General features: G+C 34.9%; 2 protein-coding genes across 2 annotated transcripts; both read right to left on the minus strand.

Annotated features, from left to right (window-relative positions):
* Positions 1 to 448: 448 nt before the first annotated feature.
* LOC115967629 (pre-mRNA-processing protein 45-like) lies at positions 449 to 3,414 on the minus strand. The gene is made up of 3 exons (XM_031086773.1): positions 3,236 to 3,414; positions 2,599 to 2,765; positions 449 to 1,140 (listed from the first exon to the last, which is right to left on the minus strand). Exons 1-3 carry the CDS (start codon positions 3,412 to 3,414, stop codon positions 449 to 451), a joined length of 1,038 nt encoding a protein of 345 aa, XP_030942633.1.
* A 5,231-nt stretch (positions 3,415 to 8,645) lies between these two features.
* On the minus strand, positions 8,646 to 15,157 carry LOC115976018 (transmembrane 9 superfamily member 2-like). The gene is made up of 7 exons (XM_031097086.1): positions 14,799 to 15,157; positions 13,260 to 13,300; positions 12,575 to 13,160; positions 12,333 to 12,470; positions 12,057 to 12,213; positions 11,078 to 11,562; positions 8,646 to 9,234 (listed from the first exon to the last, which is right to left on the minus strand). The coding sequence occupies exons 1-7, from the start codon at positions 14,933 to 14,935 to the stop codon at positions 9,015 to 9,017; spliced, it is 1,764 nt and encodes a 587-aa protein (XP_030952946.1). The 5' UTR covers positions 14,936 to 15,157; the 3' UTR covers positions 8,646 to 9,014.
* Positions 15,158 to 18,123: the final 2,966 nt, after the last annotated feature.

An 18,123-nucleotide genomic window follows, 5' to 3' on the forward strand; every position in this document is an offset into this window, starting at 1 on the left:
CTTAATTATCTATTGAAGATATAAATCCCAATAGGCCTGTGAGCATCATTTAATGTATAATTGAAGTATTTTAGACCTAACTTTAACCCACTTTTGAACACTTCTTTAAGTTTCAGTTTATTAGAAAGGATATATATACATATCCGAAATGTGTCTATGTGACGTCATAGTCTTAATGGTTATCATCCATTTTGGCTGATAACAGTTAATATGTGTAAGTTATATTTTTTCTCTTGTATAAACAAAGGACAATCAAGATGAAACCGCCCAAACTAAAATGACAAAACGAACAACACAAAGATGAGATAAACAGCAACTCAAACAAATTTCAAAAAGTAAAAATGCATACTTCATTAAGATATGTCCAAAAAAAAAAGGGGGAAGAAAACAACAAACAAACGGAAGCAAAATCCCTTACAAAAGTTCTAATTGAATTACAAAATAAGGCCTATTTTTTCAACTTAATTTGAAGCTTGGAAGTTTGGTTGGCAGGTTTATCTGCCTCAGAGGTAGTTACTCTCTCTTTGTCCTTAGCAGCTCCCTCAGCTGGCATGACTGTAGAAGCCAAATCTTGCTGAAAGCCTTGAAAAGCAACCTCTGCCTCCGGAACAGCTGCAGCTTTATCCAGGGATGTTTCTAGTGAAGCACTGGTCTCTTTGGCTGGTTCTTGTTGGCTAGGAGGAGGAGGTTCCTGAAGCAGTACTTCTGGATTTGGATCAGTAGGAATGGAAGTCACTTCAACTTGAGTGGAAGGAGGATCTGAGACTCGGATTGCAAGAAGGTAGAACACATTCTCTGCCTTCCTCAACTCAGATGAAGCCTCAACCCCGACTCGGTTAAGGGCTTCATCCCAAGTTTGGGCGCAGTAAATGCGGCACACCACAGGGACCTCTGCCTTAAGGGTTTCCTCGGTCTCAGCAACCTCGAGGTCGTAGCCTTTCTGTTCGGCCACGTTCGTTGCCTGCTTAGCCTCAACCTTTGCCTTCTCGGCCTCCTCCCTGGATTTCTGAGCATGATCCTTCAATCTTTGGGCTTCCTCCAGCTGCTTTTTAAGAACTGCCATTTGCTCCTTGGCAGCCTTCAACTCTTCATTTGCATTGCGTAGGCGCTTCCCTTGATCCTCGGCTTGCCTTTGTGCACCTGTTGTGAAATTTTAAAATACTCGCAAGTGTACGAACCGTACCGAAGTATAGTTGGACAAGAACGAGGTCGAACCCACAGGGACTTGTATGAACATAGGAAAATTAATTAAACCTTAACCAAATTAATCCTAATCTAGTTTAAATAAAAATTGGTTGGTTACAATAAAATAAACTAAGCAAATAATAAAATTAAGCAAATAGTTAAACTCAGCAAAATATATAAAGCAATGAAAAGATGTAAACAATCAAGGGAAAGGAATTAAGGTTTTGGAATCCGCCTTGTAAGTCATATCAGTATATATTTATGATCATTAATTTTTTCCAACCACTGAATGATAATCTAGAAATCAATCTTGCTATCATGAAAAATATCATCATTAAAATCCTTACTTTAAAAATCAAAAGCATGTTCTTCTTCGCTTCTTAAGTATAAAATCAAATCATCAATTGTATCCGTAGCCAAACAAATCACAAGATATATCCAATTCTAAAAATCAAATCGTAAATTGTATCAATTGACAGACAAATCACAAGCGATATCCAATTTTATAATCAAGAATTAATAAACCAAGCATCCAATTAATTAAAACAAATCCTAAATCATGAGAAAAACATGATTGAACTCATATCTAGAATCTCATCTTAGTCAATTGATATGAAGCAAGAACAATTTAAATCAATAAAGAACAACTATTGTGGGAAAAATCAAATCACATAAATATTACTGTTAATCTTTAACAAGGTTTCATCCTCAACCCTAATTATAAATTTAGTTACACATGGTAATTGAAAGAAAATACAAAAATAAAATACTAAACATTAAACTAGACAAATAAAATAAAACTAACTGTTATGGAAGAAAACCAAAGAAGTAGCCGCACTCTCTATGCATTTAGCCCTCAGCCCTAGCACTAGCCTCAGCCTCCCTGAATTTTGCCCAAAAGAGCCCTTAAATAGGTCAAGGAATCCTATTACAAGTTGAATTCCTATTTGGAGAAAATCCCAGATTTTTAGGCTTCACTTAACCGACTATTTTGGCCCATTTAACGTCAGAATTTGGACTTTTGGTAACCTACAAAGTTGTAGCCCTTTAGTCATCGTTCCAACCTAACTTGAATCATCTCGATTGGACATCTGAGCCGAAAGTTATGCCAAAAATACTAATTGATGTGCAGTCTGGAATCCTAATCCGAATTGGACTTGGATTTGGAGCAAATTTCCTTTGATTCCTTGCTCCAATTGGACTTAAATTTAATTGGGTTGGTCTTTTCTTGAATTCATGCATGGCTGGATGTAAGTTGGCTTGATTCAATTGGCTTAGCACACTTTGCATGTAAAGCCCTTGTTACTTACAACACAAAGATAATATATAATAAGTCACAAAATAACATAAAAGGAAGGCTAAATATGTAGATATGTGAGTACTTTATTGTATATACTTCATGCACATCAGCACCTTCCAAGGCAGAATCAGCGCTGCGGCGAGCTTGCTCCTCAGTAGTTAATTTTTTCCTTGCCTCGGCCAGGTTATGCTCTGATATGGTCAGCGTTTGTACGGTAGATGTCCGTCTCTTCCTTTCATCCTCTAACTGTTGATGACAGTTATTGGACATCTCATCCAGTCTAAAAGTGTTTTGGATAACCTAAAAGGAAAAGATCAACACCATGGTCAGTAAAAGGCGCACATCAACCAGTAATAACTGCAAGTAAAAAAAAAAAAAAAAAAAAAAAGTTGACACTATACCATTCCCAAATATCTTTTATTATTGAGGATGAGTTCATTCTTCCTTGCATTTTTTATTTTGGCCATGTCCCTTAGAAGCAACAAATCCTCCTCTACGGTCGAGGCTACGTGGCACCCAATGCCACCGTTGAAGTCCCTAATTGATGCGTCATCCCTTAGGGGCTCTCCACCATGCATAGGGGCTGGCAGCCAAGCTTGTGGCTCAGGAGGTTGAGTGTCCGCCCTCTCCTAGCCTCGCTGTATGGTATGGCTGGTCTTCTGTTGCTTTGCAGCTAGCTGGGCCTCTTCCTCCTGGGTTGGACGGGATTTTCTAGCATCTACCACGTCCTTCCCCTTCTGCTCCCTTCACCTTTTCAAGTCAGCAGCTTCAACTCTGACAAGTTGAGGAGGTTGGTGAAGAGCAGGAGGAGGAGACTTAGTGGGAGGAGGAGGAATTTGAGATTGGGCAGGTCTCCCTGGTGCACTTTTCCCGAGCTGGTTCTCTATCAGCTCCATTAGAATTTTTTGGGTTTTACTTTGTATACCCATTTCATCGGGATCGTCCTCGGAATGTATAGTCTGATTAAAAACCTCGAACTCGTCCGACGAATCTGTCAAGTCTACAACTTCCTCCGGATTTCTTTCTTCTTCTTTTTCTTCCTCTCCTCTGTCTTCTTCTTCTCTAAGGACAGGTTGAGATGCGAATGGTTCTGTTGAAAGACTGGCAACAAAAAGTGGCTGAGTGAGGGGAGTGTCTCTAGGGAGCGGGACACCCTCTGGAACGACGAACCCCTGGTAGGCGATGCTGATACGTTGGAGCCGAGGATCTCGAGCTCTTATTACATATTTGGGAGCTTGAAAGGTGAATGAGAGAGGTGTGTATCCGAGGATCAAGTGGGCTGCTCGGAGTTGATCGTCAGCTTCGTTCACGTATATTTCAGCTCGTAACACCCTATCCAAACTCGCTTTGTTGACTAAAGAGAGTTTAGGTTTAGTGTAACGCCTATCTGCAAATCATTGAATTAAAGAGAAGTTTCATGAGAAACCAGGGTATTGAGACATAGAATATCAAAAAAAAAAAAAAAAAAGGGATGTGTAAACCAAAATTGATGAGCCCAAGGTTATACTCCCACTTGGTGCTCCCTTCTCCGTTGGGCAAGGCAAGCCATCGTGCCATTTCTCGGAAAAAATGAGGAAATCCTCCTTTAAATTCTTGTTTGAGGTAATATCCCTGCCCCTTCAAATTATGTAGATTATACACCTAGTTTACATCATGATGGGTCAGGTTTAAGTTCATTATCTCATTTAAAGCTTCTATACTTCCCAGGACCCTAAACATGTTTGGGGCACATTGTGTGGGAGACAACCTAAAAAACCTAAGGTAGGTTCTGGTAATGGGACCCATGGGAATGGTCATTCCCCCTTCTATGAAGGCGATCATAGGAATGACCACCTCCCTTGTTCTCCTAGCGCCAGCCCATTCCCCCTAGGTAGCGTACCTCATACCCACAGTTGGTGGAATCCTATACTTGGCCCGGAAACTTCTCATACCCTCCTCGGATTTAACCAGATCTTCGAATTTACCCATTTTCCTAAGGGGTTTCGAAGAAAAATTAACAAGTTTAAGATGAAAACTAAAAAAGGTTTTAAGAAGACTTACAGGTTTCAAAGAGGGTCCTCGGACAAGAGTCTAGTATTTGTAGACGCACAGGGAAATGAAAGAAAGTGACAGGTTCAGTGTATGAGCTTTAGGATTGTGTGATTGCTGAAAGTAAGAGAGAGAGTTGATTTGAAAAACTATTTATAGTGGCTCAGAAGTTACAAGCGGGAAAGTTCCCACTCGTAAAACAAGAAAAGCCTCCCACCATTCGATTTACATCTTACCATTGAACGTGAGAGATAGGGGCGTCGCCAAAATTTAATGCTAGGAATGCCTTGGACACCGAAGCGTCAGGAACGTATCCAAAGCATACCAAAAGACATGAAGGAGGTCAAGAATAAGGAGTAAAGCCAAAAACAAGACGGGATAAGGACATCAAAATCATCCTTTTCTTTCGAGGAGTCAAAAAGCAAGATTTTGAGAGGCTATTGTGGGGGGCCAATTAATCAGGAAGTATTGTTAAAAGCAGTATTAACTGGGCCTATGGCCCTATCCGAGGACATTAGACCATTCGAGGAGGTCCAAATAATTCTATGAGTAGAATAAAGTTAAGAGAGGAGTAGAGGCAATGTGAGATGGGTCCAATAAGCGTTCGAGGACAAAAGTATTCTCAGCAACATGTGTCCGAGGTGAATTTGAGTGCCTTATCATTACGGACTTACTTCGGGGTTACGTCATAGCTGAGGGTAGGACATTGGATCAGGGATAAGAATAAAAAGCCAGACAAATATCTTCAAAGGCTGCGACCTCCGCATTAATTGCCTCTCAACCAACTCTCTGGCCGCATTAATGTGGAAGTGAAGCCTGAACAGTGATCAAGCAGCCTTATAGCTACTGGTTGATGGTTCTAGGAAATGTTGGATGGGACAGGAAGGAATCCCCCTAATCTAACATACAAGTATGTGGTAAGGATGACATGAAGATTGCAATATATAACCTGGAAGAATGCACTGAAAAAGGGATTGGAACTGATATACAATTTATGTCTTGAAGAAAACCAAATGAAACAAATAAGTTAGTTTGTTCCGAGGATAAAATTCGATAATCTTGTTTGTGTCATATCATCTTGAATCGTTAAGTTTAATCGTTTTTCTTCTGGGATAAATCTAGTTCTTCAATCTACGCTCTACAAATTTATTGTTTGGGCCGTTAACGTTTGAGCCTAATTCGGTTTTGGAATCAATACAATTTCAGCCCCTATAGTATAAATGTTAAAAAAAATGAATACAATTTTATGAGGACAATTTTATTTATTTGAATTTAAGTAAAATATTACAGGTTAAATTTTTAAAAATAAAAAAGGAGAGAAAATATAAATAGTTTAATGATATGGAGGATGTGGCTGAATTTAAATGTTATATAAAATAAGATGAAAAAAAAAAAGAAAAAGTAAAAATAAAAGATATACAATAAACACCAAATTATCCAAATCATACTATGTAATAGAATAATATTATAATCTTATATACTATCTTTAGTTCTTTATAATGTAATAGGATAATATTTAACAATCAAAGAGAACCATAAAAAAATAAAATAAAATAAAAAATAAAAAAATTTAAAACACAAAACTAAATTGTATCAACCAAAAGTAGAGTTCTAAAGAATACAAAAAATTTTCAACCTAAAGCAGAGATGCAAGGAAAAAAAATCCACCAAAAATTGTGAGAGAGAGATATAACTTTTTTTTTTGTAAGGGAAAACTATGCATAGAATAGAAAAAAGAATGACAAATTTATAGTAAAAGAGTGAGAATAAGAAGAGACAAAATAAAAGAAGATAAAGAGAAAGAAGAATGTGATATTAAGGTAGAAGGTAGTGGAGAGATGAAAGGATAAAGGAAGGAGAAATGTTTGAGAAAATGTAAATATTTAAAGAAAAGTACATGTTAAAAAAATTAAAAGAAAATTAGAAATAAAAAGGATAATGATTAAAAAAATTAAAAGAAAATTAGAAATAAAAAAAATAATGATGTGGATGCTGATGTGGCTCAACTGAAGCATAACAACAATAAATGTTATGTTTCAGCTTTTAGATATAATATAGATATAGAAATAGATTGGAGATTACTTCAATCATCATATCATTATATTTTAACAAGAAAACTTTGATTAAATACTAGAAACAGGTGATGCCATTAATAATATACCACTTATAGAAATTTTAAAACATGGCATTTAAATTAACATAAATTGAATAATCATAATAAATTAAAACACAAAATGGACTTGTATCCAACAGATATGTAATTATGATGGAAATGAACCTCGTAAGAGCACAATGTTTAGCAAATTTATTTATCTAAAATGTATTTGAATGTTTTGCAAGTGTATTTTCAGAGATTTTATTTAACAAAAATTAAAGAATTCTTTGTTTTTCCTTTTTCTATTGGTCAATATAAATTTATTCTATAATCAATGAATAATTCCTTTCGTTCTTGCCTTCTTTTATATTTAAGAGGTACAAAATACTAATGCTCTGTTTGTTTTTTTTTTTTGCTGTTGTTTGTTTTTCCTCCTTTTAATAATGTAGTATATAACAAACACTATAATAACCTTAATTTATGCTATGTAATTACAAAGAGTATTAATAGGATAAATGCATTTTTATTTCATGTATTTATATGTGGTGCATTAATTATATATATAAAATAAATTTCTATTTTTTTTTTTAGAATTTATATATATAAGAAATAATTAACCTCACTCAAATTTAATTGCATTAGAAATAATTGAAACAAAGTAAAACAAAAGAGGAAAGCTATTTTTAAAGTCACCTCTCCCCTTCCCTTCCTCCACTCTTGAGAAATTATTAGGTCCACTAAGAGGATTGCTGACGAGATCCTCCAACCAATTAAATAATGCCATTTATGCAAATGTGTAATGTTATATGGAAAGAAGGTGAGAGAATTAAAAATAAAAATCAGTAGGTGATGTCATATTTACATAAATAACAATGTTTTATTGGTTAGAAAAACTAAGAGGATTACGTCAACAATCCTCCTGATGGACCTAATTGATATAAGACATTGTTTAATATTTAATTTTTGTAATGATTTAATTTTGATTTTTTATGTAAAAAACATTATTTTAAAAAAATAGTTACTAATGTCGCGGAAGCCTGAAGAAAGAACACACAATGCTCTCTTTGATAGATAGAAACTAAATTGTTAGTTTCTGGGTAGTAAATCTCGAATCTACGAGGGGTTCCTTGAATCCACAAGGTGATAAAAATTGGAATCCGCTAGAAGAAAAGTTGACAAAACGTTTTTGTTTATTGATAATCTCTGAAAACTGAATTGCCTTTGGAGGCTACAATGCATTTAAATAATTAAAATAAAACCTAGGGCAACTAGATATCCTAAGGCGACTATGAAAGCATATTGAATTCTAATTTGACTAAACAATATTAAAAACACTTAAAAAGAAGGAAATAAATAACTTAAACCTAAAATAGCAAAATTACATAAAAACATTAAATTTAAATAATTAAAAAAAATTAAATAGTAAACCATGTCCTACATCACTAATAATTTCTCCATGCTCCCCCCCTCCATATACCATATCACTATTATCTTCATCTCTCCTAGTCTTCCAAACTGTCGTCACCACCTCCAACCCCCACTCATACTCAGGACCATCTCAATCTGAACTCGTTTCCACCACCACCATCATCTCTCTCCCTCTGTTTCATTGCACCCATCCTGTCACACTACCAAAAAGGGGGGAAAAAAAAAAAAAAAAAAACCACCAAACTACTTTTTGATTTTTTTTTTAAAAAAAATTTAAGGGTGTTGCAAAGAAAATGTTCAATGCTAAAATAAATGGAGCCTAAGCATAGGAATATCAAATGGAAGTAAAATAAGCTTGTCATTTAAAGACAGACACATTTATGAAAAATTATTAAGTACTCTCAAAATACCATAAATACGTACTCTTTTCTCTTACATTAATTGTGAATCTTACCATAAATTTAATTTGCGAGACCCACAATTATGTGAGAGACGGGAGAGTGTATTTATGGTAATTTCCCCACATTTAGGACTAGTAAGATTAAAATTTGCATAAATATACTACGGTTGAAACATTGGATGCATATACTGCGATTGAAACATGGTAGGTGAAAAACAAAATGAAAAGAATGTATTAATATAACTTTTGGAGATAGGAACAAGGTAATGAAGAAAGTTTTACAAGGTGCTGCTTTGGATAAGCAGTATAAGTTTCTAAGAAATCCTACAGTTCGACAAGATTGTCTCCGCTAATATATTCTTACCACATTAATGGATCACATACTGTGTAATCAATCCCTTGAAGGAATGATAAGAATACTTGAACACAAGTCTGTGTTGCATTGCCTCAATCTTCTCCAGAATATCAGAAACATTATCAACAGCCTTTTTTGATGAACTTGGTTTAGTATCCGGAAATGAGCCCACTAAAGGAAAAAACAGACCACCTGTTGAACTTCAAGGAGACCGAGTGACTTGCTACTCGCATTTGATAGAACGGTATATGTGACGAACAAAGAATAAAGAAGCACGGAAACCGACAACCCCAAGCATGAGAAAGAAACCATAGCAAATGCAAGCCATGTACCCAAAGAAGAACGATGTTTGCATGAAACCTGACATATCTGATCGTGCATGGTAGTAATACAAGCAGTAGCCATAGATGAACAGGCCAGTTGATCCGCCACAAAGGAAAGACCTGATTGCAAAAGAAATAAACAGAATTCAAACAACCCATAACTAGAAAATTTCCTCGAATCGGGTCACTTAATGCACCCTGACTTCCTTTATGCCCACAAATAAATTTAGATACAGTTACAGAAAGACATATATTACATGAACATCTTCCTAATGATCTAACTTTTATCAGTAATATATATCCAAAGTGCAACAAAATGAAATAGATCTCATACAAATGCATAAAAAACTAATGCAGTCAAGAACGAGTTTGATGTAAAACAAGATTAAATACCAAGAGATTTAAGAAATATGAATTAGTTTCCATCTGGGGCCTTTATTGGAACCTTTTATAGGCTACTCTAGTTATCATCGAGTCTAAGATTCTTTTAGTCAGAAAGTTGTTGGTTCAGTACTTCAGTTTTAATTGAGTTTTACTAGAGTAAGTTTCATCTTGATATATCCATATTTTCTAGAACTGGTTGTACAAAGGCCCATAAATCTTATTTTCTATTTCCTGTCATGAAGTAACTGAAAGAATTACAATTGGAATAATATCTACATATGGATCGACTCTATGAAGGAATGGATATAGTTATACTATCTATGAGATCCAATGCAAAAGACCACTCATAAAGAGAACTAATGAAAGATGCTTGCAATTGAGTTGACGTGTACTCCGCATCTTCAAAAGTATGCCGATGTCTTTCCCTCCATTTAGTCCACATCAAACATAAGAGAGTAAGATTCCAGATTCCAGAAGTTCTTAAGTACTTTTCATTGTTATTAGGAGTCGTAGTCAATTTAGGAAAACAATATTTAGAAGTCACTCTCTGTAGTCAATAATATTAACACAGATTGTTTCTAATAAAAGTTCTTAAGTACGTTTCATAGCCTATATAAATGCTTTTATGTAGTCAATAATGTTCATATAGAGATTGTATCTAATAAAAGTTAATTTTTTTTTTAATAAAATAATTCAATTGTTATTGGGGGAGGGGGATTTGAACACTAATTCTCTTTATGCCTGACCTACAAGGATCTTGGCAATTTAGCAACTTATTTTAAAATTTGAGGGTGTGATTGCCTTCTCTTTCCGAAATGAGATTGCTTTAGGGAACCTAGGTGTGATCCTTTGTTCCCTGCTCAATTTAATGTTTCCACACGAAACAGCCATCAAATTCCCACAAAAAACCATTCTTTTATTCACCTAACCCTACCAAAACTCCTCAACATCAAACAGTTTTCAAGAATCCACCAAGATCTTATCAAGAATCCTAATATAGTGCTAAACTTCTAAAAAATTCCTATGTCAAAACCAAACATCACTGAGCCCCACCCCCTTGCATTTTACTTCCTAAAACCCATAGGCACAATACCACCAACTTAATCATGGACATAGATATTATGAGAACATCTCCCTAATCATCTTATACAGACCAAACCTCAACCCCTGTCCCCACCCCTTGCATTTTATTACCTAAACTGCATATAAACGAAACCTCATCCCCTGCCCCCTTCTCTCTCTTTCTTGCATTTTACTTCTAAAACACATACACAAGACCGCCAACTTATTGAGTACCAGGTATTGTATCTTGCCTTTCTATGATATAATTAAAAAACTAACATATTGACAGTTATTGACCAGCTGCACTACGAACTGGACTAGGCAATTGAGCTAAAAAAAGGGTCAAGTGGCACAACGTAAAGCCAGAGAAAGTAATGCAAGCATTGATGCAGGCAACAAAACACATATATTGACAACATAAGCCCCCAATAAAACAGCATGTACTGCAGTGGGAAATACTTTGTGCTAAGCATGATGAAAAAAGACAATATCAGAAAACTGAGAAAGAAAATAATACCTCCACCACCACTCATGGTCTTCAGCAGCAAGTTGGAAATATGTCAATGACACGGTGATAAAAGCAGTGACAATCAAGAGAATGATGAATACTATAAACAGAATGCTGTAGATGGTGTAAATCCGGTGGCCCCATACACTAGCAAATATGTAGTAAAGTTCAATGTAGATAGCACTGAAAGGCAAAAACCCTGCCATAGCCATCTGAGGAAAGGTTTTACGATACCAAGGCAAAGATGGTATCTCCCTAGGAAATTTTGCTGTGCGGCATGGAGCTTGAAACTCAGCCTTGCTATTCTTCCCAGCAATTCCACCCAATACCAATAAAGGTGAAGTTACAAGAGTCAATATAAGAAAAATCACCACAATTGTTCCAAATGGCAATGCTGCAGTGGAACTGTAAGCAATTGCAACGGTATTAAGAAAGCAGAAGGTGAGAAACAGTGGTCCACAGAAGAGGCTTCCAGTCAATAACAAATTTCGCACCTGTCATGCCAAAAACATCACTGTTTAATCTAGCATTTTTTGACATGAGGTTTCTTATTTTTACAACACTTCATTTGAGAAAGAAAAGATTGAACCAAGAGAAACAATTACACCATTGCCATTGAAGAATGCATCACTCAAGATAACAACAACCATAAAAATAGTAAGATTTCACCATTGCCATTGACCAATGCATCACTCAATAGCAACCATAAAAATAGTAAGATTATTAATTCCTTTCTTCCACCCTTAAACCAGATTTTGGAAGGCAGTATTTTTGAATCCAATCACATCGTTTTATAAGAAGGAAATTTACTTAAAAGACTCGACAACTCAAAACCATGTTGTATATGGTATAATATTGTGAAAATAAGTACAGTTCCTATTCAAGACATGTAACTACAAAGGAGTCCCAACAATATGAAGCTCAAAATGGAACTCCCATAAAATATCTATAGAACAGTCAACAAAACAAATAATCTGTAAGTACATACCCAATTTTGTCCTTCTAGCTGGCAATAGAAAGATGCTGCAGTATAGCCTGCAATCCCTGATGTAAGTGCATATATGACGACAAGTGCCGTGAATAGAGCTCCACGGTTATAGGGATAAAACACACCAACTAGTGCAAGCAAGAAAATGAAAATCGCTCTGAAAACATGTGCACAAAAACAAAATTACCAGATTGCTTAGCATCAAAAGTTAAATAAATAAATAAATAAGCCTAATTGTGCTAAACTTTAACAAGTGAACTCCAAAAGCATACTTACAGAGTAAATAGCTGGGTACCAGAACCAAGCGCTGCTGCAAACAAGGACTTGTACTTTGGATACCTGAATACATCACCATGAATGTACTTCCATCCAGTCTCCTCTTGGTCATCGGCTGCCTCCTCATCATGGGTATACCTTTTACAAATAAGAGCGTGGACATGTAAACGTTAAACAAAGACATGTTTGATCCACCTATGTGCACACAGTCTATTAATTAACAGCTAGGAAACAGTTCTTACTTAACAAAATCATTCTTAAGGACTCGCATGAGAATCGTGGCAAGGAATCCAGTTAAGAGAAGAACAGTCACACATGAATTTATTATTGAAAACCAATGGATTTCCAGGTGATGAGGCAGCGAAGAAATTTGAGAGTACTTCTCCATCCTCTTCTCAAATGGAATCTCTGTGTCCTTCCATTTGACAGAGTATGTAAATTCCACGTCAACTTCTTTGTCTTCTGTCAGGTCCAGAAGGGCATCTGGATCACTTTTTACAATAATCTCAATAACAAAATCCTTATTGTAAAGGATGTCGAAATGAAGATGCTTAAAGAGGTAATATTTGAGCTCACTGGGGTCATCTTTTCCTTCCTTGTCAAATTTACCTAACAAACCCCATAAGGGCAAGTCATCATAGTACATTTGGAAGTAATAGTCTTTTGAAACTGCAGCGCGGAACTGAGAAACTTCTTCCTGTTTCAACTTCTTTTTGCAAACAATCTCAGATTCTTTATCTTTTAGGAATTCAAGTTTGTAAGGGGCAACAACTAAGCGATCCCCATTCAGTACTTCGCCAAGAGCTTCTTTCTTTTCTTGCATATGGGCTGCAACCAACACCCATCAACAGAATATTGGGGGGGAAAAGAAGCTTTTACATTGAAATTAGAGATTTTTGAAGAGGAGAAACATGAATATGCACAAACCTGGTGAACAGAAAGGAAGATCAAAATAACGGTATGTCTCACTGTTGCATGAAAAACAAAGAACAACTTAACAACAATAGAAAATGATGAGGAAGAAGCTTCAACAGATTCGAAATTAACTACATGATATTCTCAGAATTATCTACCAAAGATCAATATAAATATTACAAAGTGTTCAGTTTCACTTGATGAACCAAGCCTCCAATTTGATTATCATCTGGCTTACACTAGCATGATTCTAGTTTTCCTCTACACAGATTTTTTGTTATAAGTAGTTTTCCTTTAAACAGATATAAATTGATGATGCACAACTTAATCAAATGATTTATCTGATTAATCTAAACATGTGCACAAAAAAATAATGAATAAAGCATCAGCGAACTTCCCATTTCTTAAAAAACATTTAGATCCATCTTCAACATAATAAAAAGGGAAATGTTAGAGTTAATACAAATGGTTTACAAACTAATGTGGCAATGAATATGATTGGTCCACTTCAATGCATAATAAATAAATATTTAAATTACTTAATAAAGCTTATGTAGAAAATTTTGGAAGTAACAGTTTGTGATTAGTGACACATTATTTTAAAAGCTTATGTAGTAAAATTTGTAGTATAAGATAAGAAGGTAAAGTTTAGTTTTCAATCCTATTACATATGTTTGAGACATGTGATTACAGCTAGGTTCCCTTGGAAAGTGGGGTAGTAAAATCCCACGTCAAGTGGCTTTCTTTTTGTGGACTCCATATTGACTATGGATAATCTTATTAAATGGAAGATGGTGGTTGTTAATAGATGCATAATGTGCAAGTTCAGTTGCGAAACCATCGAGCACCTTTTACTTCATTGTCCCATAGCCAGTGAACTTTGGTCTTTCAGGGTAAAATGGGTGATGCCAAGGCAGGTGATATTGTACGGAGAGGAGTGTTTGGCGTTCACAAAAATAAGGTGGTGCGGCAAGTTACTCCGAATTTTCTTATGTGCTATCTTTTGAGAATGAGGAGCTATCTTTGGAGGAAATTATGAAGAGTTTTCTAAGATGTTTGTTTGAATATAGTACTTATCGGGGGTTGTCATATTGTTCCATAGTTGATTTTTTGGATCACATGAATGTTCGTTTGTAATTCTTTAAGGCCTTCATTTTAATAAAAATGTCTTACTTATCAAAACCACAAAAAAAAAAAAAAAAAATGCTAGCATCACTCTAATAAAAATTCAAAACCCAATTTATTAAACAGAAAGAGGAACCGGTAGAGAGGCCAACAAATTCAGACATCATTTTAAGGGGAGGAAGGGAAATTCGAATCCTCAAAGTCTCCATTGAAAAAACAAAGAAATACCCATTTGAGCTAAACGTCCTTGGCAACCAAGGAGATCCAAATTCTAATAAAAAAACCAGATTTGGGAATTCTATCATAAACCCAAACCCCAAAATCTTTATAGAAAACACGTAAAAGGGGAAAGAACTTTGAATCCAATCATGAATAGTGAGATTGAAGGGAAAACAGAAACGCATAGTAGGTACAACTACAAAGTACCTGGGATTGTGGAAGGGTCCCACCTTGTTAGCGTATAGAGGAACATCGTCACCTTCTTTGTAACGATGGTTGGAAGCATCGGATCTGACGTGGGTTAGGCTGCAGAGGATCACTATGGCTGCCACCAAACACGCCATAATCTTCTTCTTCTTGTCCACCACCAGTTCTCCTCAGTGTTTAACCTTAACACAACACAGACTGAGAGAGAGAGAGAGAGAGAGAGAGAGTAAAGACTCAGACAGACACGGAGACAGAGAGAAAGAACAAAATTTTAGGTAACGATGATGATAATGTTGTTTGTGTTGTGGGAAGAGTCGCGAGAAAAGAAACAAGTACCAATGTTGTAGGGGGTGAGCAAGTTAGAGATTTTTCCCACGCGCCTTTTTTGTGGAGTGGAAAACAATCCTCACCAACGACAATTGGATGCGTGAGATGAAAGGAACGTCAACACATTTTTGTCGTTTACCCAATCGCATTTCATTTTATTTCACAATTTATCCAACGCAACGCAGATATCACCTGCAACTGCAATTCTTTAATATAAATAAATTCTCTTTAATACTCTACTAGGACCCAACGAGTTTAATAGTAAAACAATTACCAACTAATTTAGCTAAACTACCATGGCTTTTGAGTGGAGTTGTGGTGTGCCTTTGTGTTAGAACCCCTTTCCCTCTCCCTTGTGTGTGTGTGTGTGTGATTGTGTGTTTGTTTCTCAAAAAAAAAAAAAAAAACTAATTTAGCTAAACGTACCAACTCATCATCAATCTTAGGTTTCATTAAATGCACTAAGCCAAACCAATCTTACCTTCCTTTGTAATCAAACAACTTTAGATCTTTTTTATCAAAAAAACAAAAAAAAAAACAACTTTAGATCTTCACGGTGTCGGCCTATTTGTCAACAACTTTCTCATTTAGCCTTTTCTCATTTTTGGGTGCGTTTGGATACCGTTTATTTTGCTGAAAACTGAAAAAAAAAAAAAAAAAATTCCGGATTATTGTTCACACCAAAAACACTGTTCATTTGCCTATTTGCACTGTTCATGTCCCATAAACAGTGCAATAGGCGCTGGTTAAAAAAAAAAAAAAACCGGTTGAAACACTGAAACGCAGGGGGAGAGACGTGCATCCAAACACTCACTTTGTTTATGTAGACTTTGTAAAGTATTACTTTAGGTGAAAATGTTTTATTTTTTATTTTTTATTTATTTTAGGTGAAAATGTTTTCTAGAAGATTAGTCATTTTTCAAAACGTATTTTCGGTAAAAATATATCACTTTTCTATGTTTGGTAATAATCTTAAATGAGTTGAAATTTTTTTTCTAATTTCCCTTATTTAGCGTGCTGTGAGATAGAGTTGTTTTCCAAAAAAAAAATTAATGAAAAAAAATTTCTAAAAATAAATCATACTTTTTCTGTTGACTAGAGATAGTTCTCCTTTGACTTATTTTTTCTAATACTATCAAACACACAAAAAACAATATTTATAGAAGATTTTCCATCGAAATAAATAGAGCGTAAGTATAACTATATTTTAACCAACTTTTAGCAAATAAGCTTTCAATAACAAGTTACATCCAAATGCACAATGATCGAAACTATCTTTACAAAAAACGCGGCTGTAGCTCCTAAAAACATGGCTGTAGATCCATTTGGTCTATAGCTGTGTTTTCAGATGTGACCTATACACCATGACTATAGGTCCGATAGGTCTATAGCTGCATTTTTTTAAACACGGCTATAGGTTGTAGACCTATAGTCGTGTTTGTAAAAACGCGACTATAGGGTGTACATTAGCCACGTTAAAAAAATGCAGCTCTAGGGTGTACATTAGCTGCGTTTAACAAACATGGCTATAGGTGTTCTTTGTACATTAGCCGCGTTTAAAAAATGCAACTATAGGTTTTTTTTTTTTTCCTTTTCTCTCTAGGAAAATCACAAATTCCTGTCTACAATGTAAACCTGTCTATATATCAACATGTCTATAATATAAAAATAATATATTATATATATACATTCAAATTAACACACATGTTTACATATCAACCTATCTACAATGTAAACCTGTCTACATATCAACCTGTCTATAATATTAAAATAATATATTTTATATATTTATTCAAATTAACACAGCAATATTCCTATCTACAATATTCATTCATGATCAGCCAAAAAAGAATACAAAAGGATTTGATCAATATCCACTGAGAGTCCTCACCAATCATCATCGTCATCCTGAATATATTAAAGACATCATATTAATATCACATAAAAATGCATTGCAATAAGTTGAGTTTCGTTAAATTAAATTTTTTTAGTACCTAAGAAAGATGTGAAGAACGCATATGTGGGCTAAATTGGGCTAGCATTTCTCTCATTTGAGAAGGAAAATATTTCATACCACACTTGGTTGTTCTCTTCTAACTCAATGGAAAAACATTCTTCCCCAGCCTGCAATCCACCAAATTTCCATGACACATATTAGTGTCAACAAGGGTTCATCAAATTCAAGCAGGTTTTACACAACAAAAATTAATAGAAGTGTTAAACAAAGTGAAAAATCACATGCAAGAATTTAAAACAGAGACTTTATTGGAAAAAAAAAAAAAAAAAAAACTAATCTCAGGACTTTAAAAAAATGAAAATAAAAATAAAAATTGACCAGCTCTTAGGATATGCCGTGTAGTATGAATAGAAAAACTCCCACATATAATAGATCAACTGCAGCAAGTTACTTCATTAGCATGTCTAGATGATGTAGAGATAATGGAAGTTATGGATTTTTGGACAAAACTATCACATTTATATATGCCACACAATTGCAAGAGCTTGAATTTGCAAGATAACATACACCAAAGAAGGTGCATGAGCTTTCAACCAAGCTATCACATATATACCATGCCAACTTGGTTATGTTATGGTTTAACATATAATAACAAACTAGTCGCTTACCCGTGAAATGTACTTGTACGGGTAAATTACAATTTATAACAACATCATATAAATTATAACAATTTGTTTCACAATCTTCATTGTTTGTATTCCAGGTCCCAGACTACATGTTTCACAAAAAGTTTGAAAATTTTTGTGAGAAATTTGGAGGTATTATATAGTGCAATAGCCATCCATGACTTTTATAAAACTCTCATTTTCTTCTTCTTCAGAATTTGGGTGCATGAAAGTTGTATGAGGTTTTATTTTTTAAATGAACTTACCAAAATGAATGTTTATTCTTTATGCCTTAGCTTTTATTTCCAATTATTCAAAAGGTGGATTTATTGCAAAAAAAAGAAAAAAAAAAGAAAAGAAAAGGAAGTACATAGCA

This window comes from Quercus lobata, chromosome 2 (assembly GCF_001633185.2).
Source record: "Quercus lobata isolate SW786 chromosome 2, ValleyOak3.0 Primary Assembly, whole genome shotgun sequence".
Classification (NCBI taxonomy): Eukaryota; Viridiplantae; Streptophyta; class Magnoliopsida; order Fagales; family Fagaceae; genus Quercus; species Quercus lobata.